The sequence below is a fragment of the Anopheles merus genome, chromosome 2L, assembly GCF_017562075.2.
Source record: "Anopheles merus strain MAF chromosome 2L, AmerM5.1, whole genome shotgun sequence".
Lineage (NCBI taxonomy): Eukaryota > Metazoa > Arthropoda > Insecta > Diptera > Culicidae > Anopheles > Anopheles merus.
The window spans coordinates 52145172-52170577 of NC_054083.1; the positions used below are offsets into that span (position 1 = coordinate 52145172).

Consider the following 25406-nt stretch of genomic DNA (forward strand, 5'->3'; position numbering starts at 1 on the left):
GCATGCCATGCAAATACAAAGCACATACAGCAAATGAAACATTTATCCGCGAAGCAACAATGTCTTGTTTCCTACAGTTTTGTCTACGCTTTCATGTTTTACTCTTATTCTATGTGCCTTTGTATGGAAATAAAAATAACATCTCAAAAAGTGACTTAAATGATTGTTTCAGTAATTTTCACTTCTCCACCGCAAAGCGATAAAAAACAAACACACAAAAAACGACTGCTGTCAAAACTGTTCCCGTCCCATTACTGTCAAACGAACGCTGCACTGTCAGTGCGGGACGCTGCGAGCCGACCTGGCCACGTGATCGCCTCCCCCCTTCGATACCGTTACCTTTTGGGCAGCGCTCGCGCATTGTTGTGATTGTTTGTTCGCGAAACAGTGTACGCGAAGATATACCTTTCGTCGCCGTCGTAGTCGTCGGTCGCAACAACAGCAGCAGTAGCAGTAGCCGGGTGTACACGCGTGTGCAATTTGCTCTACGGAAATACAGAAAGTGAGCAAGACAAGTGCAGTAGTGCTTGCGACAGTGTAATATTATTTTGCACAACTTCGTAGCCGTCGCATTTTTCTGCCGGAAGTGAGTAGTGTGTGCTTGCGTTCGTACGTACGTGAGTGTGTGTGGGGGAGTCAGATGATCTTTATTTGTGTTTGCCATCGGGCAAGCAGCAGTAGCAGCAGCAGCTGCAACGCAATCATCTCGGTTCGGTTCAGGGGGTAGTTGTTTGTCGGGAAGAAATTTGCCACAGCAGCAGCAGCAGCAGCAGCAGTAGGCACACAGCTGCAGATTGCATTGTGTTGGTGCGCGTGTTTTAGAAGGCACAGAGTGTGTACACATTAGTAGGCGGAGGAACAGATTAACGGGGGATGCTCTCTTTTCTATTTGTCCGATAGAACGCTGCCGAAGAAACACACTCGGTGTGTGCTCGAAGTGGTGAAATATGGACACTTTACACACGCTGACGTAGCCAGCGCAGGCTGGTAGTAGTGCCGCGGTAGTAGCATATAAAATACACAATCTTCGACGGTGTGTTCTATTTCTGTTCGAGGACGAATTGCCTTTTCCACTGTCCTAAGTGTGTGTTCGTCGACCGTTCGCCGTTTGCTCGCCTCGTCTCCCAGGTGTTTGTTGTTCTGTATGTGTGTGTGTGAGTCGAGTATTTTCGATATCGATTGTGTGTGAGTGTGTGTTTTTAAAACAAAAAAATAGAAAAGCCAAAAAAGAAAAGGAAACCCCATAATGTTGCGGTACAAGGCATGAATGGATTGCCCCCCCCCCCCCCTCTCCCCCGGGTGGGTGGATGATGGTGGACTGTGACACCTATTGCACAATGCAAAAAGCCGATCCAAGTGGTTGTCATAAAAGTGTCACTTGATAAGGAACGGAGGAAAAGGAGCATCTCCTTACGCCAGCGGGAAGAATGTGAAGTGGCGTTTTTCCTTCCCTTCTTAACCTATTCTCTTCAATCCCCTCCACTTTCCCGTAAGAAGGTGTGTAGCCTGTATATGTGTGTGTGTATTATTGAAGCGAAGCAGTGGTGGTAGTGGTGGTTGATGTCGTCTTGGTCGACGCCGTTGTCGATTCCTCACGGCGGCAGATGAAAATGGGTGCATCATTGTGTCACCGACAACGGGAACAACAGCAACCACCACCACCACCACTACTGCTGCTGCTGCTGCTGCTGGGTGCGCAGTGCAGTGAAAGTTAGCCGTTTTTGGGTTGAGAAATATCGAAGAAAAGAACGAGAAAAGTTCCGTGTGCTGCGAAGAAAGGAAGAAAAATCGGTGGGGACACACTACACCACTTCCATACACACACACTCACAGATCACAGCCTACTAAAAGGGAGAAAAGGTGCATTTCAGGTGCGGTCAAACACACACGGTGAAAAGGAAGGAATGCCCGAACAAAGCACCACTGCCGGGTGAAACTAACTGAACAAAACAGTGGGGGAAAGGAGCAGCAAAATAGAGCATCAGCGATCTGTACGAACGGGGTACTGAACGACACGAGTCTGTTGTTTATGTGATTTCTTGTTCCCAGCTCAAGTTACCGCATTACCGTTGCGAGAGGCAGCCGGTGAAAAAGTGTGTAAAATTTTCAATCGGTTTTGTGTCTGTGTGTGTGTGTGTGTGTGTGTGTGAGTGTGTTTGAGCAAAAGTAGGTTATTCCGTCGTCGAAGCGGCTAAAACGGAAGCAAAAACACCGGGTGTGATTAGTAACGCCACCGCGGACGACGGGCTGCCGGGGGTTTGCAGCTGTTTGTCTCATCAGCGCAGTGTGTGAGTGTGTGTCCGGGTCCGGGTGTGAAAGGAAGAGAAAGAGATCGAACGGCGCGGCGCGGTTGAAATAGGTAAGTGAGAGTCGGGCTCGGGAACGGGAAGTCACTTGCTGTATTGCTTATCGGTCATCTGCTGTGTGTTGATTGAAGTTTTCTAGGACGACGAACCGGGGGGATGTGTTAGATAAGGTGTACACCATGGGTGGATTGATGATGAAGCAGTGTTAATGTTGTTCACCCTCTTGGAGTATATGTCGCAGTTACAAATTATTCAATAGGCATATCAAATTGTATTATTGGGACATATCGATCGTTTGAATCGTTTTGAAACCCTCGGAATGACAGGAACATAACCATTTTTTTAAAGAAATGTTGAAGATTTGGAATTGCATATTGACTGACATAAATTGAAGCAAGCGTTGGAGTTGAATGACGTTGGATGTCATTTGGGGTGGGTACAGGTAGTCCACAAGATACACGGTACCTCTGATATGCGTATTCGGAGATGCGCGGTTTTCTAAATTTTACAGTTCTTTGGGCAAAATGTACTGATTTGACGCATCAATTGTAAAATGACAAATAAATTCCCTTCTAATCGAATGTTAAAATCCAGGAAAAGGATTACAACTGTTAAATTCAGTCATAACCAAATATCAAATAATTAATTAATAGGCTAAAACTTGCAAAATTATACGAAAATTAAAAGATATAACATCTTGGCTAGAAATTACGAGATTCGACTTACGCGGGAATTCGAGATACACGATTTTTTGAAGCCGTTTTCAGTCCCCATTAATCGTGTATCTCGGGGACCGCCTGTATTTCATGGCATACTGCAAACGGATGTTCAGAATATGGCGAGAAATGTGTCCAGAAAAGAGCTCTGACTTCAAGATTTTTTTCATTTTGGTGTCATTCTACATCTCAATGATTCATATACGATTCTTCCTATCTTCAAAAATTCTCCTTATGGATGTCCATATCATCCACGAGTTTCGTACTGCACACTCCGGTCCTCTGGTATTGTGGCAAGATTTGATCCTGCGATGGGTTCAAGCCTCGAATGGACCGTGCCCCCATACGTAGGACTGACTATTCTGCTGTGGATAAACAATAAGTCACTGAAAGCGAAGCCCACTAGTGGTATAGACAGGACTTGCCCTATAACGGTTGTTGTGCCAAAGAAGAAGACGAAGAAGATCCAAGTCCTGCTCTGTAGAAGTCGCCGAATTAAGCATCAGATCCTTGTTGAGCATCTTAAGAATATTGAAAGATTCCACTGCTATGGCAACGTACTTTTACGTAAGACCTGATCCATAGACATCAGACATCAGAATCACCGTTACCCTTAGCTCCGTAACAACAAAAGTCTGGATTTGCTTTTCCACTTACTACCTTCTTACCAGGAAGTATGTCACAAATATTTGTAACAATGTCCACTTTACTTTGCCCGGTGACTGTTTCACATTTTAGCACGTCCGTGAAGGTGTGTGCAGCGTGAGAAGCAGCAGCAGCAGCAGCAGCAGCAAGTTTGCCGCCCTCTTCTTTCATTAGCAGCAGGTGAGGGAAAAATGTTTTCCGGAACACGGCTATATCATCGCGGGACGGTGAGCGCATTTAAAAGACCTTCCTACCCCCCTCGAACCCCTGCCCGCCTCTTTCGGAGTGAATGGCTTTGCGGTGTTGTGCGCAACAAACGATCCGCTCTTATCAGCGAACGAGAGCGAAGCTGATAAGAAGCGTTGTTTACACTCTTTTGTTGTGGCGGAAGTTGAGAGGAGAGCAGTGGAATGGGCCCTTGGTTGGCGTTGTAACCAAACGTTTGCCGTCTGCGTAGTTGTTACAAGTGGTGTGGAGCTTCTAATTGACCTGGTTGTATTTATCTTATCTTGGTTGGGATGGGAGGGTTTTTTAAAGTCCGTGACAACTGATATCTTCCTTCCGTAGGGGAGAGAGCAAGATCGTCGCCCAGTGTCGTTCGTGGCTCGTCAGAATACATCATACACCATGGGAGCGCTGAAACCCAATCGATGCAAAAAGACACAAGACAGAGCCACAACCTCTCGACGGCTGCCGCTGCTTCGAGGGATACTGAAACCGGTTTCTATACCGGTTGGAGCCACGAAGGGCTACGCAATTATCTGCCCTTTTGCCGGCGTAGCTCCCAACCGCTCTTCCTCAAGCGCGCTGTAACCGCGCCGGACCGGTTCAAGTCACCCATGTCCCGGAAGAAAGTCAGTCCGAGGACTACCGAGAGTGGTTACGTGATCATCCTACCCGACATGGCGCCTACACGGGTTAAGCACGGGTTGCCAGGTCTGGTTCAGCGCGAGGTTGTGAAAATTGATTTTAATTTGCCAATTTTCTGGCAACGTTTTTTTGCAACCCGCATTCGTCAGCTCTCCTTTGGCAGGCGCTCCTTTAATTGCGGGATGATTATTTATCGACACAGTAATTGTGGAAATCGTTTCGTCACTCTGTGTCATGTTGCCACAGTTGACAACTTTGTAGTGGAAGAAGTTACTTCAGGCAACACTAAGAGCATTCCTCTATCGAGCTCCTCTTAACCCACCCAGACGACCAGGGCTGTGTTTTGTTTTGACTGCAATTGTTTTCCTTTTCTCGAGCGGGGGGTTTCGAATGATGATGGTATGCGTGTGCGAGCGTGCGAAAAATTTGAACCATTTCAGCACGGTCACAATTATGTCATGGATTTGTGTAGCAAACAGCGCTGCGCATTATGCCAAGCGTTGTCGGGTTAATGAATGCGAGTTTACGATTCGCTGCTGAACCTGACCTTCACTTCTATTTGATGTGCGCCTTAGTTGGGCGTGAAACGACAATGGGCTGTCTGAAGAAAGTGGTTAGCAACTTGAACTTATGGGAGAGAGGGAGCCCCCCAACCGGTTTGAGATGAACTGAGAAACCCTGCATCACCTGATTGATGCCAGGGAAGAACTATTTCGTTGAATGAAACGTTTTGCAACAATCCGCGCTTGCTTTGCTCTGCATGAATGCCCCTGTACCATCTCTGGGACACCAATTCTATCCCGGCTGCTTTGTTTGCTTTCTCCTCGGGTCAAAATTATGCGCAATTTTGTGCTCGGTGTACCACACAACACACTAGCTCGCCGCGATCATCGATGTGCTAAATTTAGTTGCGCACAGTAGGCCGAAAGACGAGGAAGGCCTGAGTAGGGAGCGGTTGCTTTCGGTCCCACCATTTCATTCACCTCTGTGTTTTGAGTGATGAAGACGAAAAAATGGCGCACATTTCTTAGACTGTTGTAAATAAGTGTAGAAGGAGAAGGAATCGCGATTGTTAAAGTAAAGCATTGGCGCGTCGTCCTGCAAGAACAACACACACTTGTCGCTGGCGTTGGAAGGCAGAGAAGAACGATTTGTTTATAGAAGAAGCAACAGCGAAACGACGACGCAGCTAATGGAACGCTTCCAAACGGGGGTAACTTCTGCTACTACGCCCCATGGATTTAGAGACCAGGGGCGCGCGCGCTTCTCGCGTGTCCTTCGTGTGTGGGAGACGCGCTTGTGTAAACAGGAACCATCCACACCACCCCCACGATGAAGGTGGTCCGCGCGCGCAGCAAGCACTACCGGCAGATAGATAGGGGAATAATACTATGTTTGTTTGAGTGTGCTGTTGGAAAATATTTACTCTGTAATCGATGGATCCAGCACAAAAACAGCAGTGAAGAAGAATCCGTCCTGTGATTGTTGTTGTTCAGTTGTTCTGATAGTAGGAGCAGTTGGGGGCGTTGGGGTGCGTTTGTTTTTCAAGAATTACGTATTTAAAAGCATTCTAATCTTCCGGTATTTATGTAGCTGCTTGCTCTGGAGATATGGGGGATTGGTTTGACATTTCGGCTGGCTTATCGTGCTGTTGGTGCTTGGTGGAACGGTGGAAGCTAGTAAATTAACCCACAACTCGATTGCAGGGACAGGATGATAATTGTTTCTTCTGAAATTACTCCCCCACTTGAGCTAGATCTTGTCATAAGACCCTTTGTTGGCCCACTTACCCCGATGGTATTAGTTTAGCCTTAGGCTAGGGTTTGTTGACGGCCAATTGTCATTGCTTGGTAAGCAAACAAACTTATCTCCCGTTATGCTGCTAAGGCCGGCATTGCTAAGCGCTCGAAAAAGGAAAAGATTAATCAAAACCCTCTGCCGACTAACGGCGCTCTAAACAGGGGCACTTAACAATCGGTTAGGACCTGTTGCCAAAGCGGTTAGATCATTAGTGCGATGGATCAGGATCGATAAGGCTTATCTGAGGGGGCACATCGAAATTGAACGACAGTGGCCCCGATTTTGGAATCAGTTGAAGGAGCTCCACTTTTGCGTTTGTGTGGGTGGATGAGAAGGTCGAGGTGTTAAACATTTTGTTATAAAAAAAGGAAAAGATGTTTCTTTTTTCTACACCTTATGCTTTTTACGCCTCTAATCGTCTAATCGCTGCTAACCTTCAATCGGCGTCGTCGTCTTCGGACTTTATTGCACTGGAACGGTCGCGAAACTGCTGCCATCGTCACGCCAACATATCCAGGGACATATTATTTTGTGGTAAAAATACCCTTTTCTTTGCTGTTTTAGAGCGTTCGGGAGGGGAGAAACAAAAAAGTTTGACCTCAAAACAGGCGAAAAATGATTCTCGCTTCGAAATAATCAATATTCATAAATCATGCTCACTGTTCAGCACCATTTCGGCAGGGAGAGTGGCCAAAATTCTTGGACGAAAAGAAGTGTGTGCGTGTGACATTTTGATAAATTATTAAAACAAACCTTCTTATCGAGGTTTTTTGAGCGGAAAATCTCAAACCGGTTTGCCCGGGGGAGGGGGGGGGGGAGGCCAGATGAACCTCTGTCCAAATGCCATCCCAAAAATAATCGAAAGAGCGAAAGACAGAAAGGAGATCGGCGCGCGCACTGGCGGCCTGGCCTTGTGTCGCCGGATGGGACCTTGTTATGGGGGAGCGACGATTTATCAATGCGATTGTCAATCGCATCCTCGCCCGTCCGTACCAGCTCCTCCCGGGATTGTAGTGTCCCCGGTTTCCAATAAATCAATGTCCACTATCCCTCTCGGGCGGCGCCACCTGTCAATCTCATCAAATCACTCGCGTGCGTACGACAGTATTGCGCAATGAAGGACACATTTTTCTTAATTATTGTTATCCTTTTCAGCGAAGCTGCGTAGTATTGACGTGTTACTAATGAGTTTGCTTTTAACTTTTGTTTTATTTTAGCACTGAACAAGGAACGTGGAAGAGCAAGCAGTTTTTGAAAGCGATCGCTGCAGAAGAATCTTCATAAATGGACTGAAAAGAGAAAGAGAAAGATAGCAACCGACCGTTACGTCCGAGAACAAACTGATCCTGCGACAGCATCCAGTGCTAGGAATCAAAAACTCCGATCTCAAACACACCACCATGCCGGTTGCATTGAACGGATCCGTACCGTTGCCCTCGGTGCGGGTTTACACCAGCGTCACGGTACTGCTGATGTCCGCCTGCCTCTACTACGCACTGGCCATGACCAGTGATCCAAACTGGAGGCAACACACAAACATCACCAGCAGCACGACGGGCGGAACGGTACCCACGGCGGGTGGAACGGCGTCCACAGCAGCAAACACAGCCACCAGCGCCGCCAGCTCCGCCGCCGGACCGGCCGGTGTGATCGACGGTGCGGTAGAGGGTGCCGGGGGTAAGCTGGGAGAGGTAGGAGGCGCCAGTGCCGCCTCCTTGCTGTCGGTGAAGGAGATCGACACGCTCGAGGAGAAGATATTAGCGGCCGCCGATCTGTCCGACCTGCGCCAAATGCTGCAAGGTGGCGGCAGCGATGCACCAGACGAGGACGACTCCCGAGAAGTGGACGAAGGGGACGAGCGGTGGCTGGTGGTGGGCAACGATACGCGATCGCTCGGAGCGTACCTGAAGGATACGGCATCGTTTATGGCGACGGAACCATTTTGCATTTGGGTAAGTGAGCACCGTGCGGGCCCCCTCCGGGGCTTGGCGTTCTCCCGCGCTATTTGCTTAACGTTGCGCTTATTTGTAGAGCATTTAGTTGACATAGCATTCGAATGGCTGACTGCTGCAAGAATGCCTTCGTTCTACGATGACACAATACCCACAATACGTACGCCGGCACACGACCACGGCTCTTCGGCTCGTTATTGGGGAAGCCGGGTGTGTTTAGCTTTGGCACACACACGCACACAAGCCAAGAGGAGAGGACCGTCCGAACGGAATCCGATTTCCGCAATCCATGGACAAACGAGTTTGTTATTTGGTGTGTCGGTTGTTGTTTTTTTGGACCGAACTGGGGAGGACTGGACAGAAGGAAAAGGAAAGAAAGACGCAAAGTGCCAGCAAAAAGTGAAGTAGTTTGGTGACCTTGGCGAGAAACGGGGGGGGCTGGCTCTTCGTAGCCGAAGAGGATACCCGCTTGACGATTTGCTGGTGTTGTAACTTATTCCTCTCACTCGAGCCGAGACGACGGGCAGCAGAACATGATCTAGCCGGACGCCGGTGGTTCAGCTGATTGGAGCTTTAAAACATATCGTGAATCGTTAAGTGGGTGAAGTATTGGAAGAAGAATAGCTAGCCTAAGCACCATGCTTGAGGGAACCGGTGAAGTGTTTGCTACTTACCTCTGGATTCAATTGGGCTTTCGAGGTGTACCAGCGAGAAACGTTACGGGTACTTGGGCCTTCTAATTGGATCAGCCAAACTTCCTATCACGCTACCGAATAGCGTCACAGGGGCTTGCGGGCGATACCGATAGAGGGTGTTGAGTCGTCCCACCTGCCAGCTGCCTTGGTCAGAAGGTATCTGTTGGAGGTAAAGTAGCATTTCACTGCCAAGTTCAACCGGTAGATCTGCGCTGGGATGTGCCTCCAAAACGCAGATGATCTCAAGGCCGACAGTGTGTGGGGCTTGAGCCGGCGACAATCTCCTAGCGCGCTAGCAGCAAGCGTTTTGTCATGACATTTGGTATTGGAAGGAGACGTTTTGCCGCAGGTTTCGCATGTTTTATGCATGGTGATCGTTTATTTCATCCACTGTGATGATGAGCGAGACTGTTAGCCGGAGGTACTCGAGCTCGATCGTACGGGGGAATAGTTGGGATCTTGGGCTTACTACCAGTCTTGTATGAGATCATTAGCATAGAACGAGTCAATGTGAAAGGAACGTTTTCCGGGATATTGGTGGGTTTTTACCGCCATGTAGATTAATGGCTCGATAAAAGTGATCTGTATCCACTTCACTACTCGACACAAGTATGACTTGCCGCTTGGTGCTACTCGATCGCAGGGGTTTTATGATTATTCCATCGCCGCAAAGAGTAGGTGCGCGCGCTGGTTCGCCTCCAGCTCGCAAACAATAGGTTGTTCTTTATAGGTTGCGGTCAGATTTCATCATCTAAAACATCATATGCCAGGCAGCCGCAGCCTTGACACCCCAGCACAGTGGAGAGTTGGTTGGCTGTGGAAGACACAGGAATTTGTAGCTTATTTATCGTTTGAGCGTGTCTGAATTTGAATTATTGCCTAGCCTACTGGCGAAGGTGGAGCTTCCAACCGTGTTGTGTACCATTCCTGTCATTAAGCTATTCTCCGGTCAGGTGAGCTGCCTGACTGACGGACAGAATACGGTTGGTGGTTGCATTAGAGCGTATCGAGGTTTCGGGCGTGCGTTCGCATGTTCACGATACACCGGTGGCCGGTGCCATTGGCCTTGTTTCCAATTCAGCACAGCGAGGTGCCACAATGATTCTGGAATTTTAACGCAAGTATGGAGGAGAGGCTCTCAACAGAGCGGATTGTTCTTTTACGCGTTCTTAAGCCATTATAGTTTTATAGCGATAGAAGAAGTACTAATATCCACTACCATTGCTACACGAAACTGATGAATTATTCAACGAATGCAATAGAATTGATTAATGTTTTAACAGTTGGGCTTAACGTTACGGTTCTTATCAGCATTTTGGAAGCAAGAGCCGGTAAAACAATCTACTTAAGATGCTACTTTCCGCCTTGATGGATCCGTTAGAGATCGTTCATCGTTCGTGAAATGGGATGCACAAGATGATCCCGCAAGCAGCAGCCAGCCAACTGGTCGGGAAGGTTCATCGGCCTGCCGATTCCCGCCGATCGGATCGGATGGGACTTACGCAACCGCGTAAAATTATGCATCCATATATACATACTACGCAAAGCACCGGACTCGCAGGACTGGATTCGTTTCCGTTCGGAATATGTTACGTGATGATCCGCTTTCGGGTGTAAGGTACGACCAGATGATGACCAGTGTTGTCATCGATTCCAAAGCTGAGGTTGGTTTTTGTTCTTTGTGGCGTTTTCCCTCCTACCATGTAGCACGGTTCGATATGTATACATGGCATTAGGAACAGAAGAGCAGTTGTGTGAATATTTAGGTGTTTTATTTCGCGATTTTTTGCAGTTACCCTCACCGATTCCTGGTGAAAGGCCGTGTTAAATTGTGGAAAGCGCGGGATAAAGGGTAGGAAATTAGCAAGCTATAGCCTTCCACACAATATATTTATAGTTTTTTTTGGGATAAATTTGAAACTTTCGCAACGACTTTCACTTTCGCCGTTGACGCCACGAACAACGATCCAGACAAGGCATTGACTACTTCACACGACAACGCTGACTTTTCACGCTAGAAGAGCAACGTTTGGTGGCGAGCGTTACCGCGTGGTTGCTGATCAACTTCGATAGATAATTATTGTTCTAATGTTCTCTCTTTTTCTCGTGTTTCTCTTTCACGCCTTACCGGATCACCGTCGTCACCGCACGTTCGATCGATGGAACTGGACTGGAACCGGATCGCTCTCGCTCTCTGCAGACGTTAATCAACACCGCGTACTGCTGCCTGATACTGCTCGGCAAATCGATACAGAAGTTCGTCTTCGGTGAGCTGCGGATATCCGAACAGCAGGTAAGGAAAAGGGCACGATCGCGCGTCGATCGTCGAGGGGGGGGAGGGGAAGGATGTGTTTGCTTATGGACGGCGGCGCCGCGACCTTCGATCGGTTCGGTAACGCAGCAGCAGCAGCGCCAGCATAATTATGCGAATTATGATTGGGGAGTGCAGCGAGAAACGGCGTGGCTTGTCTGTTGTCTGGGCAACTCTGGGCAGCTCACCGGTATGTCCGCTCGGAGCTGAGCGGATATGCGGTGGCTCAAGACCTACCATTAGCCTAGATTAACTGTTATTTTTTGTGTGATGTATTTTCTGACTTGCCCCGTCGGTCACAACCGGTGAAGGATAATGCAATCGATCCTGGGGTGTGGGGAGTGGAGGTGCGTTTAAGCTTGTCTACCCTCTCCTCTTGGCTTTAACTGAAGCAGGAGGGTGTGTAAGGAGGTGTTTTCTACTTAGATTCTTAGCGGCAAAGGTGAACATTCTTTGAAATTGACCTTGACGATCGTGTCAGACTGGTTGCGATCGCGCGTTCGCGCTGGCGTAAATTGAAAGCGATCGCTTTCGCTAAGTCAAAGCCCGAGGCGCAACCTTTGACTCCTGTCGAGAGGGGTTGTTTAGGAAGTGTAGCGTTGTTCCAACTAACATCAAAATGTCTTCATTGAGAACGGGACCAGCCCGGCCAAGCAAGCATCGAACGGAAATGAGAGTTTCCCTCCGCTTTTTTTAATCCGATCGAGAGCCAAGCGGATGGCAAAACCGGTTGTATTACTGTGTGTGTACAGACGATAGATGTATAAAACAGGATGAAGTTTGGCTTTTTTTTTGGTAATGATTACGCCATCCGCGAGCTTTTGTGCTTCGCTGGAGATTTATGTGGATCAAGAATAGACAAATGGCATCGGTCAAAAAGGCAGCCAAAAGGTTGTGAAAGATAAACTTTGATCAATTGATTTGGCTGAGCTTCCAGTCCAGAGTTTTAGAATGGAGCTGTCTAATTATTTCCTTCGACATTTCGAAGCATTTGTGTTGTTTTCTTATCATGAGACTTTGCGAAGCGATTAATATTTAACGTCGTTGTCTTAATTTGCGATCGTTGCTCCGAGTGTCGTCGTTGCTGGGCAGTTTTGTTGTTTATTTTTTCTTCTTTTTTGTTGTACACCAAACAAACTGGTGCTCAAAATGTTGGGCTCTCTTAACCCGTTTGGTTATTATTCTGTCGCCGCGTTGTGATATCGCCGCAAATATGATTGGGTGACATTTTTCGTCGTTTGTTTTGAAGCTGCCTCGTCTGTGAGTGTGTGATTCGTTTCGTTTCGCAAAGGAAAGTTTGTTTTCTTTTTTAACATCTGTGGCATTGTTGACGCAACAAAGACGGGCAAAAGCGGATGGATCTCTAGAAAATTCTCCCCAAATGAATCATGTGTTTGTAATCAATATTTGTTTCGTTCTTTTTTTGCTTTGCTCATTACAGCACATGAAGGACAAGTTTTGGAACTTTATCTTCTACAAGTTTATCTTCGTCTTTGGCGTCGTGAATGTGCAGTATTTGTACGAGGTAAGTACTTACGATCAGCCCTTACGGCGTCCCTGACATATGAACTCCTCCCGGGCAGAAGTGTGCCTGTTGATGATGATGATGATGATGATCGCTGATGATGTGTTTCCCATTACCTTTTTACGTCCAACTAATTCCTACTCTCTTCTTTCCAACCCCCCTTCGCCGTTCCATTCCAGGTCATACTGTGGGTGTCGTGGTTCTCGGCACTCGGATTCCTACACCTGCTGTCACAGCTCAGCAAAGATCGGTTCGAGTATGTAAGTATCATTCGCAAACGGCGCGGTGCGATAGGGGTTAATGAAAAGGATGGTCGCAAATAGCAATATCGAATGACGCGTCGAAACCTTTGCGCACGTACACATTAATCACCGCCACCCTCCTGTAAGACGACGCAACGCGGCAACGGCAAAGGCGCGGTGCTTTACGTGACGACTTGGTTGGTCGGTTCGTTTTGGGGTGGGCGATAAGAATCACTTCCTAAATATTTACCTAAAAGGGACGAATGTTTGTCGTGCCTGTTTGTCTCTATCGGGTCTGGGTGTTTTTCGACCATTTGGCTGTTTTGTGTTGTTTGCTTTAGACACGATGCAGCATAGGTTTTATCTTCCACAAGCGAACACCACTTCCTACAGCGATTAATGGCCCCGGGGAACTAGTTTATTCGGCACAAAAAAAAATGGTATTCAGCGCACAAAATTAAGTGGAATAAGCGAAAGTTTCTCCTGCGCTGAATCGTTTTTGCTTAGAGATGAGATCGTTGATCGGGAGGTGTATTTTTTGTTGTTGCTGTCGTTAGTCTCATTACGCGAGCGGACAAAGTTGGGATCCGTTTGTGAGAAGCTGAACGATTAGAAAGTGACCAAATGTGTCCGCAATAGGGTCGGGAAGGGTGGTACCGGGTTGGTACTTCAATTGCTGCGCACGTTAAATAACGCTCACTTTACCTATCAAGCAGAGCACCAGAGCCGCCAGATAGCTGAGACGTAATCATGCGCACACCACAACGAAAGAGTGTGTGTCCCCGCAGCGAGCAGGACCCGGGATCAGCAACAACCACCACCAGCAACACGCACCAACACGTCCAGAAGAAAGTGCGCAAAGTGCGCCCAAAGTGATCGAGCACTTGAATTGACCAAGAGTGTACTTGTGGCGTCAGCGTGTTTCTGGAAGGCTCCAAGGGGGGAGGGGTGTACTTTCGCGTACGGAGAGTGCACATTATTAGTGTTAAGTAATCGAGGCGATTTTTTCCTTCTTCTTCACTTCACTCTCGTCTGCTGAACGATCACCTTGATTGGGGACAGTGTGTGGTGGTTGATGATGATGATTGGGCCGGGTGTACACGCAGGATCTCGTGTGTGTGCTTTTGTTTATGTTGTCGCTAAATAAGTGCTTACGGGTGGGTTTTTTACTTCATCGAAGACACAGTACCGGGGTTTTTTTGTGTGTAATTCACGCATGCATTGATCGCTTTTTGTTTCCTTACTCCTACAGCACGTTTGCATGCAAAAAATTATATGGAAGGCACACTTTCACTTTCTTCAGATACTTGAATTAAGCGAGACTGATGGGGTCACTGATGTCCTGCTGCAGGCTGCAAATATGAAGTAAAACAATGGCTTTCCGTTGCAATTTGGAAAGCCAAACAATGGTTTCTTGAAGTGTATGCTGTACACAGGTTAGATACGAAGAGTTGACATATGCCAAGAATGTTCTCTGTGCTGTGTGCCTGAAGTAGGCAGTAGAACCTTAACCGTTCACACACTTCAACCATCGACAGCAAAGCGACTGATGACGTCCGTCCGACGTCGATCGTGTGAAACTGGGTGGCCCCTGAGCGTCTTGCAACATTAGCATACAATGCCTAGTGCCCAATTGCGTTCATTCATTTCGTTGAGTACTCTCAACCTCGTGACACCTACTACTTTACCGCTGTCACAATGGCGGCGCGCATGCCCTGGAGGACGAGGAGGAGGAGGCGTGCAGTGTTGCATCTCGGTCTAGTAAAGGGGTTAGGTGTACGTGCGAATGGAGGGAAGCAAATTAGACGCAACCATGTAAAGTTAATCGCTGGATTTGATGAGGAATTGCTCGAAGGTATGTAGGAATTAGGATAGTGTCTTGCGGAACTCGGCGTGGTAAAAATAACACACAGATTACATACCGTAAAAAATGGCTTCTTCTATTCCCCACTTCCCCCTTGGACATGGTTTTGTGACGTACGTACCGCTCTGATGCAAGAACTTTTCCGAAGGGAAATGTTTAGCCACTGCTGAGGAACCGTGTGTCGCATGGGAGCTATTTTCGTCTAATTGAATTTAATGAATCTCTTTCCTATTTATTTGATTGATGGTTTGCGTGTGCTGTTTGCTTGTTGCTAAAAATGTAAAGTGCGTGCTGGTGGCTCGATTGTTCCAGAACCTTCACTGCATTCGGCGGTGGTGAATGCAGTCTGTGTGTGTGCGCGCTCGGTACAGTTTGAAAGGCGTCGTTTTCCTGTAGCCCATTTTTGGAAGAACTGGTATCAATTACGGCTACGGCAGTGCGTCTCGGTACTTGTTTTTCAAGCTTAAACGCTTCCAGTTGGTCGAATGGCTCTGCCATTGGCGAAGTGAATTACATTCTAAATATATCGATGCTTTCGATGGTGCGAAGCGAAGGACATCAAAGTTTGTCAAGCTTCTGTTGAGGGGGAGACATACGGCTGGGGCCCTTTTACCAGGGCACGTAATTTCCTACGAAACCGGTGTATGGCGGTGTGTGGTTCGTTGGTAACAGGTAGCCAACAGGCTACCTCGCTGGGTTGGTTTATTTCTTGTCGCGCATATATTGTAACGACGACGTCCACCGTCCACCGCCCACTCCCCTGGATTGGCCAAGAACCTTCGCCGTCGCGAGAATCGATCAGCGATGATAGGAAAGGTTCTGTGTTGTATGACATAACAAGCTCAATATCATCGTCGTCGTTGACATTATGGGGAGTTGCTGGTGGCTAGAGGGAGCGGTCATTTAGCCAGTGACAGCTCTTCCCCTGGCGAAGGTGGACTTACATATTGAGCAAAGGAGGAGGGGGTCGTTGTTGCGTTGAGCGGCGATTTATCGATTAGAACCAATACACTTGTCACGGCAGCGGTTGCAGCACTGGTACACGGCTGATGTGTATCTTCACCGTTTAGCCGTGGTTTGCGTGCCCGACCACGCTCTCCACGCGTCCATTAGCCTTGGAGCAAGGTTAGCGCGCGTTCTAGAGCGTTGAGTTATCATCATCATCTCCGTCATGCGCGCTCTCCCTCATGCATCGTCTGTGGAGAGCCACTTTAGCAGTGCCGGTGCTATGATGCAGCTAATTTTGCATCACGCCGTAGTTACGGGGTGTTGTGATCAATTGATCACTGTCACTGAGTTAGAGCAGTGAGCTGGAGGAGATTTGCCTTGGCGTTTGGATTCAGAAGAGAAGGAGACAGTAGAAAGCTAAAAGATCTGTAAAGTATGAAACTTATTACATAAAACGGAAGTAAATGAGAGAATTTAATTAGCCACAAAGAAGGACACTATTCGATGCACGGGAAAGGTTAACTCCGGTGGATGATATTTGAATCCCTTCTCCAATTGGAGCATTAATTGCAATTTACTCACTGCATGGCTCCAGCTCCTTCGTGCGTTCGTTAGCGTGCAGTTCGAATCAACCTTATAAGCCTGCATTGACGTAGACAATCTATACCGGTTTCGCAATGCAATAACCGGTAGCGCTTTAGTTGAAGCATCAAGTGAAACAGCCGTCGGAAGGGAAATCGTAGCCTTTTCTGTACAACGTGACGCTAGAATGGCGCTGCTCGCTCTGTAGAAGGAAAGGGTACATTATTGGCTGTGTAATATGCTAGACATTGGCTAGGGACCGGTGTAAGTAATCCAGTCACCCAGAACCACCGTGTGCGTGATGAAAAGCTTGAAGTACGAGATGGTCATGCCCTGTCGCGTTCCATGTTGGTTGGCCTTTCGGTTCCGCTGGGGCTAGAATTTCTTGGGTAATCTTCGTTCGTTCGTAGTGCGGTAGTGCGTGCGTGGTGGCTGGTGCTTCTTGCTGCCTTCGGGAGTCGTTGGCCTTGTGCAATGCACTTGAACATGAAGCCGACCGTTGAACTTGTTCTTGGTTGAAGCTGTTTGAAGCTGAAGTTACCTCAGAATACCTTCGGTGTGGACGATCTAGTTAGTAACTACGGTTCTGGAAAGCCAACTCGAACAACCAACCAACCAACCATGATCGTGCGTTAAGATCGTTGGCCTTTATGCTCCCCCTCGATATAAGCAAGTTATTAAATTCTTTCTTTGTCTTTGTTCGTTTGTTCCAGCTCTCCTTCTCGCCAACCACTCCAGGATGGTCCCACTTCCGGCTGATCTCGCTGCTCGTTGCCATCCTCGCCCTGTCCGGGCTGATGGTGGGGATCTCGATCGGTGTCGGCGTATTCTTCGGTGGCTTCAATACGTTCGCCTTCATGGCGGCTGAGGTGAGTTGATATGTCGTTGCCGCGCTTAATTACAAGGCGTCCCTCGCGACCCGCCTTGAATTGGAAGTGGTAGCGCCCTTTTCCCTTGACTGACATGTTTCCCCCCCTCGACCCGTGACGAGGTGGTGGTACGGGTCATCGGAGGACAGAGAGAGAGAGAGAGACACACACACACAGACACAGAGATAGGTTAGTGGGTTACTGGAGCTTTTGAAGGCAGGCAAACAATGCAGCAGAGAGTGACTGTTGTCGGTCAGGGTGATCTGTTGTGTGCTGCTCGTATGCGGAAGTTTTATGACATCGGGACATATGAAGCAACGACTAAAAAAAAACCGGGGAAGCTGCGGAACCTTCCGACGAGACAAGACGCGCCCCAACTGCCAGACAATAGCTCCAGACACTCGTTCAAACACCGTCGTGAATATGATCGTGTAGGCATTATGCATTCACCTCTTGTCGCAAGGTTTGGCTTGGCTGTGCCGTTTGTGTCATGACCCCATTGGAAGTGCTGCTGGGGGATCATCGAGCATGCTACAGCGTTCGATCACGTTCTCCTTTGGCACTAAACCCACTTCTACCTTGGGTTTGTAGATCAAGTGATAAGATTAGAATCACAATAGGGAAGGTTCCCTTTTTTTGCCTTCCCTCCAAAGGCGTGGCACATCTATTTGGAGACTGTTTGAGGGTACAGACTTTTGTGTAACATGTTTGGTGATTTATTTGTAATTTTATATACATCTTTTTAGCCCCCGACACCTGCCACACGGATTCCCACGAGACGAGCCGGGCACGATATGGAAGCGGCTTTCTGCACCTTTTGCATCGTCAATGAAGCCGTCTGACCATCTGCGTCCGTCCGTCGTCCGACACTGTGACAATGCAATATCGTACAATTTGTGCAGAAATTATGCATTCAACAATTGCTTTCATTTTCGCATTCGCCTGGCCGGCCGGGCTCTCGCGGGAGTGCAGTGAATTGTGGAGGGCGTATTATTTTATTTCGTGACGTTTTGTCAGTACAGTCGAGCTGGTGAGAAACGGTGACAGACAACGGGGAAGGACACATACCAATGAGCTTCTCGGGTGGCCTTGAAAGAGCGCGTATGGTGTGCGGCGTGGTATTTGTCACTATCGCGCACAGTGCGCTAATTGAAGGCCCTTTTCGGCGTGACACCCCCCGCGAGAGTCAAAAGTCGAAGACAGTGAAGAACTCTTGATGGAATTGTTCGAAACATTGAAGCGACCTTCTTGTTGGAGGCCCGTGGTGGTGTCGCCCCTTGGCAGCGAAAAGGGAAGCAAATGAATTCGTCAAACACACTGTACCGCAAGCGTCAGAGTTGTCGTTGAATGCTTGTGTGTACCACCGGGCATGCCATAGGTCAGCTTCGTACGTTGTTGTTCGTACCCGTTCACTTAGGGTCCCGCAGTTGTCGCATTTCGATTCGCGATTATCCACGAATCAAATTGTTCAATTTATTCCGATTGCGCGTGTGCGCGTTGTTGATCATCGTTTGCCTCCTTCAACTGCTACGCTACCACAGCTAACACCGGTGGATGTCGCATGAATCACGTAGTAGAGGTGCTCGCTCCAAAACGGCAGGGTCTTTTCGAGGGCACCACTGCCACCCCGCGCACCATTACACACATGATCGCCTTCTCTCCACGATCGTCGGCGTGTAGACGATTTGTATGGATTGATTGCCGTTGCCATTGCGCCGTGATCTAAAAATAGCTCAAGTTCTCCAGTTGTCTGCCTTCGGTGGGGAGGGGAGAGCACTGTTTGTGCGTGTGAGACGGGGTGCAGGGGGAGATAAGGCAAAGGGGGGAGAAGTGTATGGATATAATACCATCACGCCTAATGCATCGGCGGGGGTGCTTCAGTATGCAATTAGAACGTGGCCTAAAGGTTAGAACACAATCACAAACAGTTCTTGGCCAGACAGAACAAACAGTGGGGCTTATGTGCGTTTGGCTGGTTTAGCTTAACAGCGCTCTATAAAGGGTTTTTTGTTGCGAAAATGATAACGAAAACTGCATTGCGTGCTGACGGAGAAGGAACACACACACTCAGGTGGTTAATACATGCGCATACGCATTAGATTGTAAGGTTGATGAGTCAATCGTGTTTAAGGACGATTGCATTTTGGATACGATCGAGTGATTCACTGAAAGGATCGTGTTTAAGGGCAATTTTCGTACCTGTAATCTTTCTATACTTTCTGATAGCGTGACTCTCTAGGCGTGGGTTTGTATCAAAAATAGAAGGGAATGGTGCGTAACCTTAGAATGGTGGTGCTGGCCAGGACGTTCATATAAAGCTAGAAGAAACGGATGCGCCAACTACGTGTACATGGGCTGCTGGCTACTTTAAAATAATTGCAAAACCCTTTGAAGCGTGACAATACCTCAAATGGCTCGAGTGGTACATTTGCAGAAATTAGTATTAATTATTTCACTTTCAAAAAAACGCATCCCCTTTTGCTCTAGTCGTCGTTCCAATCGATTGATTTTGTTTTATGATCGCTTCTAAAACGCCACTTTTGGCGCAAATGATCGATGAAGCCTTTTAACGGTCATCGAGTGCTAACTCGCTCCAATGTTGTTTTTGTAATTTTAAGCTCTCTCTCTTTCTCTCTCTCCCCACGGAAAGGGTTGTGCTTGCTACAGCAACCCTTCCCGTCGACCGGATCGAACGCCGTTTCCACGCTTTTTTGCACTCACGTGTCTCCCTGTGTAGTGTACGATGCCGCGTGCGCCGTGTCGCCGCGCAAAACCGCACCAAAATTACTCTCGCGCGACCCAACACCCCAAACTGCTCCTGTTGTCGCGACTCGCTCTGCACGCGGCCACGTTTTTGTGTGCGTGCTTTCAATATTAGTCGGCGATGATATCGGCGCCACCATGTGTGCACGCAGCAAAGGGGGTAGTCTTGCCACCAAAACGCAAGAAACAATGCGATAGAAACTGTTGCTGCTGCTGCTGCTGCTGTGGTTGATGAAAAACGCCAGTGCTAGTCGATAATCGTATGGCACTAAATGGCTGTGGCGTAGCAATTGCGTATCGGTATTGCGCTATCGGCTTTTCGGGCCGGCGTATGACGAACCCTCCTCCGCTCAGCGCCTACTGCTCTATGCGTCACGCGTAAAAGGTACAATCGTTTAATTGTGTCATAAATGTCGCCGTGTGTGAGCGATCGATTGTTTTGTTTACGTTTCGTTCACTTTCAATGTCAGACGGGGTGTGATGATGGGCTTGCTAATGCGTTTTTGAGGAATACAATTGCTTTCTAACATAATCGTAGCTTTCAGAACAATATACTAATAAAAAACAATCTCTCTTTGTCTCCCTTGGCAGTGTATCCTGCTGAGCATACGCACGCTGCACGTGCTAATACGCTACGGCATGTTCCTGCACGATATGCGCCAGGGCGGTATCGCGAATGAGTGTAAGTAACGCGACGTTTTGAAAAAAAGAATGCTCGACCCAGAAGCAAACTAACAGCAGCAGCTTTCTCATCCTTTCCAGCAATCTCCTGGGATAAGCGTGGCCCGGTCGCGTACTACATTGAGCTAACGTTCGAGGTGGCCGCCTTGATGGTGGAGCTCGTGCACTACATCCACATGATGCTCTGGAGCAACATCTTCCTGTCGATGGCGAGCTTGGTGATATTGATGCAGTTGCGCTACCTGCTGAACGAGATCCAGCGCAAGATCAAGAAGCACCGCAACTACCTGTGGGTGCTGAATCACATGGAGAAGAGCTACCCGCTGGCGTCGAGCGATGATCTGAAGCAAAACTCGGACAACTGTGCCATCTGCTGGGAGAAGATGGAAACGGCTCGCAAGCTACCGTGCGCCCACTTATTCCACAAGTAAGTGTGATTGTTGGTTTTGGAGCAAGCGCAAAAAGCAATGATTTAACACTATCGTCTTTGTTCGGTACATTTTAGCTCGTGTCTACAGTCCTGGCTGGAACAGGACACTTCCTGCCCTACCTGCCGTCTCGGGCTGAGCGTGCATCAGAACGGTGGTCCACGGGGCAGTCCGCTGCTGCCGGATGACATCCGCATCGACGATCAGGACGGTGCGGTTGGCGGTGGCGGTGGCCGTACGGCCAACAATCACTTCTTCCACTTCAACGGCTCGCGCTACGTGTCCTGGCTGCCGAACTTTTCCGTCGAAGTGACGCACATCAACAACATGCTGCGCCCGTCGGAAACGCTTCCGATTACGGCGGCCGCTGTGGGTAACCATACGTCGCAGGTGCGCAACATGGCCCGCCACGTGCAGGAGATGTTTCCCCGCTATCCCCTTTCCGTGCTGATCGGTGATCTGCAGATTTCGCGCTCGATCGAGGTGACGATCGATAACATACTCGAGGGACGGCTGCAGGTCCCCGCGAACAGTCCCGAGGACGAGGACGAGGAGACGCTGGGAGCGGGAGCAAGTGTTGCCTCGATGGCCATGAGCGGATCGATGGACGGGGACAACGGCGATGATGATGATGAGCTGTCGGGCGAGCTTTCGACACGATCGCTTACGAATTCGCTGTCTGCGTCGTCCCTGTCGTCGCTGTCCTCGCCGGCCGGGTACGAGGTGGAACGTGGCACTAACATCTTTGGCAATTACGATGCATTATTGCGGGACGATACGGTCGAGGAGATTTCATCGGCAACCTCCGTCCCGCTCGGGGATCGGTTCTCCAAAAGCCCTGAGGAGCGGGAAAAGATTCTGCAGCGCCGCAAGGAGCAACTGCTAGCGATGGCTCGAAGAAGGTATATTGAATGGAAGATGGTGACAGGAGACAGTCATAACTAACGATTGGTTCCGTTTTCCTTCTCCCCATTTTAGATATCTGGAAAAGAACAAATCGGAGCTAAATCATCAACCGTCCACGTCTGCGACGGCTTCCACCTCGAGCACTGTTAGGCATCGAAACAAAAGCTGTATGGAAACGACAGTGGTCGAAAGCGCTAGCAGCAGCAGCAGCGGCAGCGGCAGCAGTGGAAATAATCTGTCAAAGTTAAACCCGTCCTTATCACCTAGCCACCATCAGCAGCGGCTTTCTGTGGAACAGCAGCCGCTCGATGAGGTACAGCAGCTGGATCATTCCGACAGCAGCTTTTAAACGGAAACCGGAAGCACTGATCATTCGTGTGACCAAAACAAGTATCTCCCGATCGGTGTATTAGGTGTGTGTGTGTGCGTGTGGATGGGTGTGTCCTACTCACGATGGCGCCACAAAGCTCCGTTTAAGAAAAAGAAAGAAGAACTGTTCCTTGTTGCCGGCGGTGCTGTGAAGATTTTAAGTTTCAATTTTATTACTTTTTTTTATAAAGGCAAACCCCTTCTAGACGACTTTTCTCGCTGATCGTATATTTTAGCTTAAATCTTTCTTATCGTAACGTACCGTAGCCTTAGTTGTTTAGTTTTTTGAAGATATTAGTCAGTCAGTGTGTGTCAGTCATGTGAGGGGAGAAGGCCGAGTGGAAATGCAAAATTAGTAACAAAAGAAGCGATCATGGAGCATGAAGAGATATATCATGTGTGTCATTTTCGGGATAAGTGTAGTGGTGTTGTACACCGAGCTGGCTTGGCTTTCGATGAAGATCAGCTCTGTTAATTTAGGCAAACTGAAGACGGAAGACGGTCGAACAAACTGTCGGAAGGATCAGTTTAGATCGAAGTGGCCAAATCGATCAGTGACGGAGGTATGTAGGATACAAACAAAAAGAGCCACTGACTTTTACCTCCAGCAGATTTGCTCACCTACTCAGGTGGGAGCGCAATAGAAAGCTGCTACGGGGAATCGAGCGAAACTGATACTAAACACGATAAAAACAAGTTGTGATGATATTTATTTTCTAGGAAACAAACAAAACCAATCAATCGATTAAGGAAAAAAGGGGTGCAAACGCTAAAACAACAAATCATACTGTAGTAGTAGTCGTCGGGGTAGCTTCCTTCCTTCTCCTCCGAAACACGCTTGATAAGGTGTAAAAAGCGAGAGAGTGACAGAGAGTGACCGAAACAGAGGGGAAACATTTGGTATTAATGTGTTGAAGCTGCAGCTAATGAGATAGAGGGTGAAATCAGTAGGACGAGGAGACGGATTTCGTTCGCTATAATCGCATCATCGTAACGCGCAGTACGACGGAGTATGCAGTAGTCAAAATTGGCAAGTAAAAAACACACACACTTTTAGCGACAAGAAAGACTCAAACCAACAAAAACAAAGCAGAATAATAATAAGCAAAAATGCAAACACAATAAAGAGTAATGTTCGTTGTTATTTCGTTTTAAGCGGTAGTTCCGGTGCCGGTATGTTGGGTCCAGTGGGGGGAAGCACATATTTCCGAATTTCGTATTGGTTGGACGCTGCTGGAGTAGATGAAGAGTGAGAATTGTAGCGGTTTTTGTGAGAGCAGGGTGATATGGTTTGAAATTGAAATGTTTCAAACGGACGTTCAACGGACACACGGCACCGAGTAATCATTCAAGCCGTAGCTATAAACCCAATCCGCTGCCACAGGGTGGCTGTAAAGAAGTGTCTGTACATGTTTTTTGGATTATATTTTTATTTTAAATAAGATTCGCTGGTTTTGCAACACTTATACAATGTATAGATAATTTATCATTGAAAGAATACAATACAATTATAAGATGCAATTTTGATACGTTTGAAATACCGCATTCGACAATACAAAACTGCTCCACAATCCGCCGCACCGGGTTGACGAGCCCTGCATCAATCAAAGTCGTTAGAAAAAAAAGTCACCCATACATACCCATCCACCACCGAGCGCAGTGGACATGGAGAACATATGCGTTTGTTTTGGTTGTGCTAAGCTGGAGGTAAGACGCACGTGTGTCTTCCCGCTGCCGTATCTGTTTCGTGTGCGGTGTCGTGATGTGAAAATGTGACTGTGATTAAGCGGTCAGTGCCGAAGGACGAAGACGAAAAACGCAACAAAGTGTCATTCTAGCCGGTGAAAATCGGCACAAATGCATATGCCGCAAATGGGATTTGTGTGCTGATAGTGTGATTGCCGAGATTTTGACGGCCTGCTGGTGTACCTGTTCTCTATCGCGAAAGAGTGCCAAGTGCGAGCGTGTGTGAGTGAGTGAGTGAGAGAGAGATAGTGGCAACGAGTGGAGATAGAACGAACAAAAAACGGTATGTAAATAAACAAACCCGATAGCTCGCTCGCTCTTCCGCTCTCTTTCTCTCCCTCGTTTTCCTTCCATTTCCGCCCTTTCGGTCATGCGTTTGGGCAAGCTCCGGCAAAAAGCCTGTGTTTTGCGTACTCAAATTCACGAATTTTGAACTGAAACGATACACCGGAAAATGGACCATAACCGTGGCCTATCAATTATCTCCTCCGGTTCGGGGTTTTTTGGTGTCGCAAAAACAAGCGGATGATGTTTACAAGCTCTCCCGCCCCAAAACCGGTCATTTGAACGGGTGTTTAGTTATTCATTTACAAACGAAAATATACAAGTTTCCAATATCGTGTCATTTCCAAACGGGATACAGTTTTGAACGCGCACCCGAACGAGTGAGCGGGCATTCATCACAGACGGCGATGGTCGTTACCATTAGGCACGTGGACGGAATGATTAATCCAAAGCCTGCTGTGTCTTCACCGTGGAGTTTCGAAATCAATCCAGCGACGACGACACCCGATCGTGACTCGTCATTTATTCTGTTACAACCCTTTTGGCTTCAAGCCGTACCTAGTGAATGTCCGCACAGGCCCCGGGCTTCACTTCAAGATGTACTTGGAAATTGTGTTTCTGAAGATCGTTCTTCTCTACTCATCTCTCGGAGGAGTGCTCTTGAAGCTGTGGGGAAAGTGTCTTGAGTTGTTGAGGCATGTTTGTTAAAAACACAGACCACTTTGATCGATTTGTGTGTGTGTGTTCGTGCTTCTGCTGCATCATCCACTGCGCATGATGGCCGGAGGATCGATCGATCGGATCTCCTGCAGAGTGCGTCCCAAAATGCTCTTGGGTGGGCCCACACGGCCCCTTGTCGATAAAGTTGTTGCGCACGTCGGATGACGTTTCGGAGCCGGTTCA

General features: G+C 48.1%; 2 protein-coding genes across 10 annotated transcripts in view; both read left to right on the forward strand.

Moving 5' to 3' along the window:
- Nucleotides 1–344: 344 nt before the first annotated feature.
- LOC121591899 (E3 ubiquitin-protein ligase AMFR-like) lies at nucleotides 345–23627 on the forward strand. 9 transcript variants are annotated; one of them, XR_006004576.1, is made up of 12 exons: nucleotides 345–586; nucleotides 2050–2359; nucleotides 7555–8289; nucleotides 11185–11277; nucleotides 12737–12820; nucleotides 13000–13080; nucleotides 17170–17325; nucleotides 20680–20770; nucleotides 20833–21196; nucleotides 21275–22099; nucleotides 22176–23035; nucleotides 23193–23627. XR_006004576.1 is itself a non-coding variant. In XM_041912957.1 (11 exons), the coding sequence occupies exons 3-11, from the start codon at nucleotides 7738–7740 to the stop codon at nucleotides 22450–22452; spliced, it is 2523 nt and encodes an 840-aa protein (XP_041768891.1). In that variant the 5' UTR covers nucleotides 345–586; nucleotides 1861–2359; nucleotides 7555–7737; the 3' UTR covers nucleotides 22453–23036. The 9 variants fall into 9 exon arrangements, 8 of the variants coding, with proteins under 8 accessions (XP_041768891.1, XP_041768892.1, XP_041768890.1 ...); XM_041912957.1 differs by lacking the exon at nucleotides 23193–23627 and having other exon boundaries at nucleotides 1861–2359; nucleotides 22176–23036; XM_041912958.1 differs by lacking the exon at nucleotides 23193–23627 and having other exon boundaries at nucleotides 1872–2359; nucleotides 22176–23036.
- A 518-nt stretch (nucleotides 23628–24145) lies between these two features.
- LOC121592836 (homeobox protein PKNOX2-like) overlaps nucleotides 24146–25406 on the forward strand; it is a 57987-nt gene continuing 56726 nt past the window's right edge. The window contains exon 1 of the mRNA XM_041914662.1: nucleotides 24146–24501. The gene's annotated coding sequence lies outside the window, so the exon portion shown is untranslated. The remainder of the gene's footprint in view (nucleotides 24502–25406) is intronic.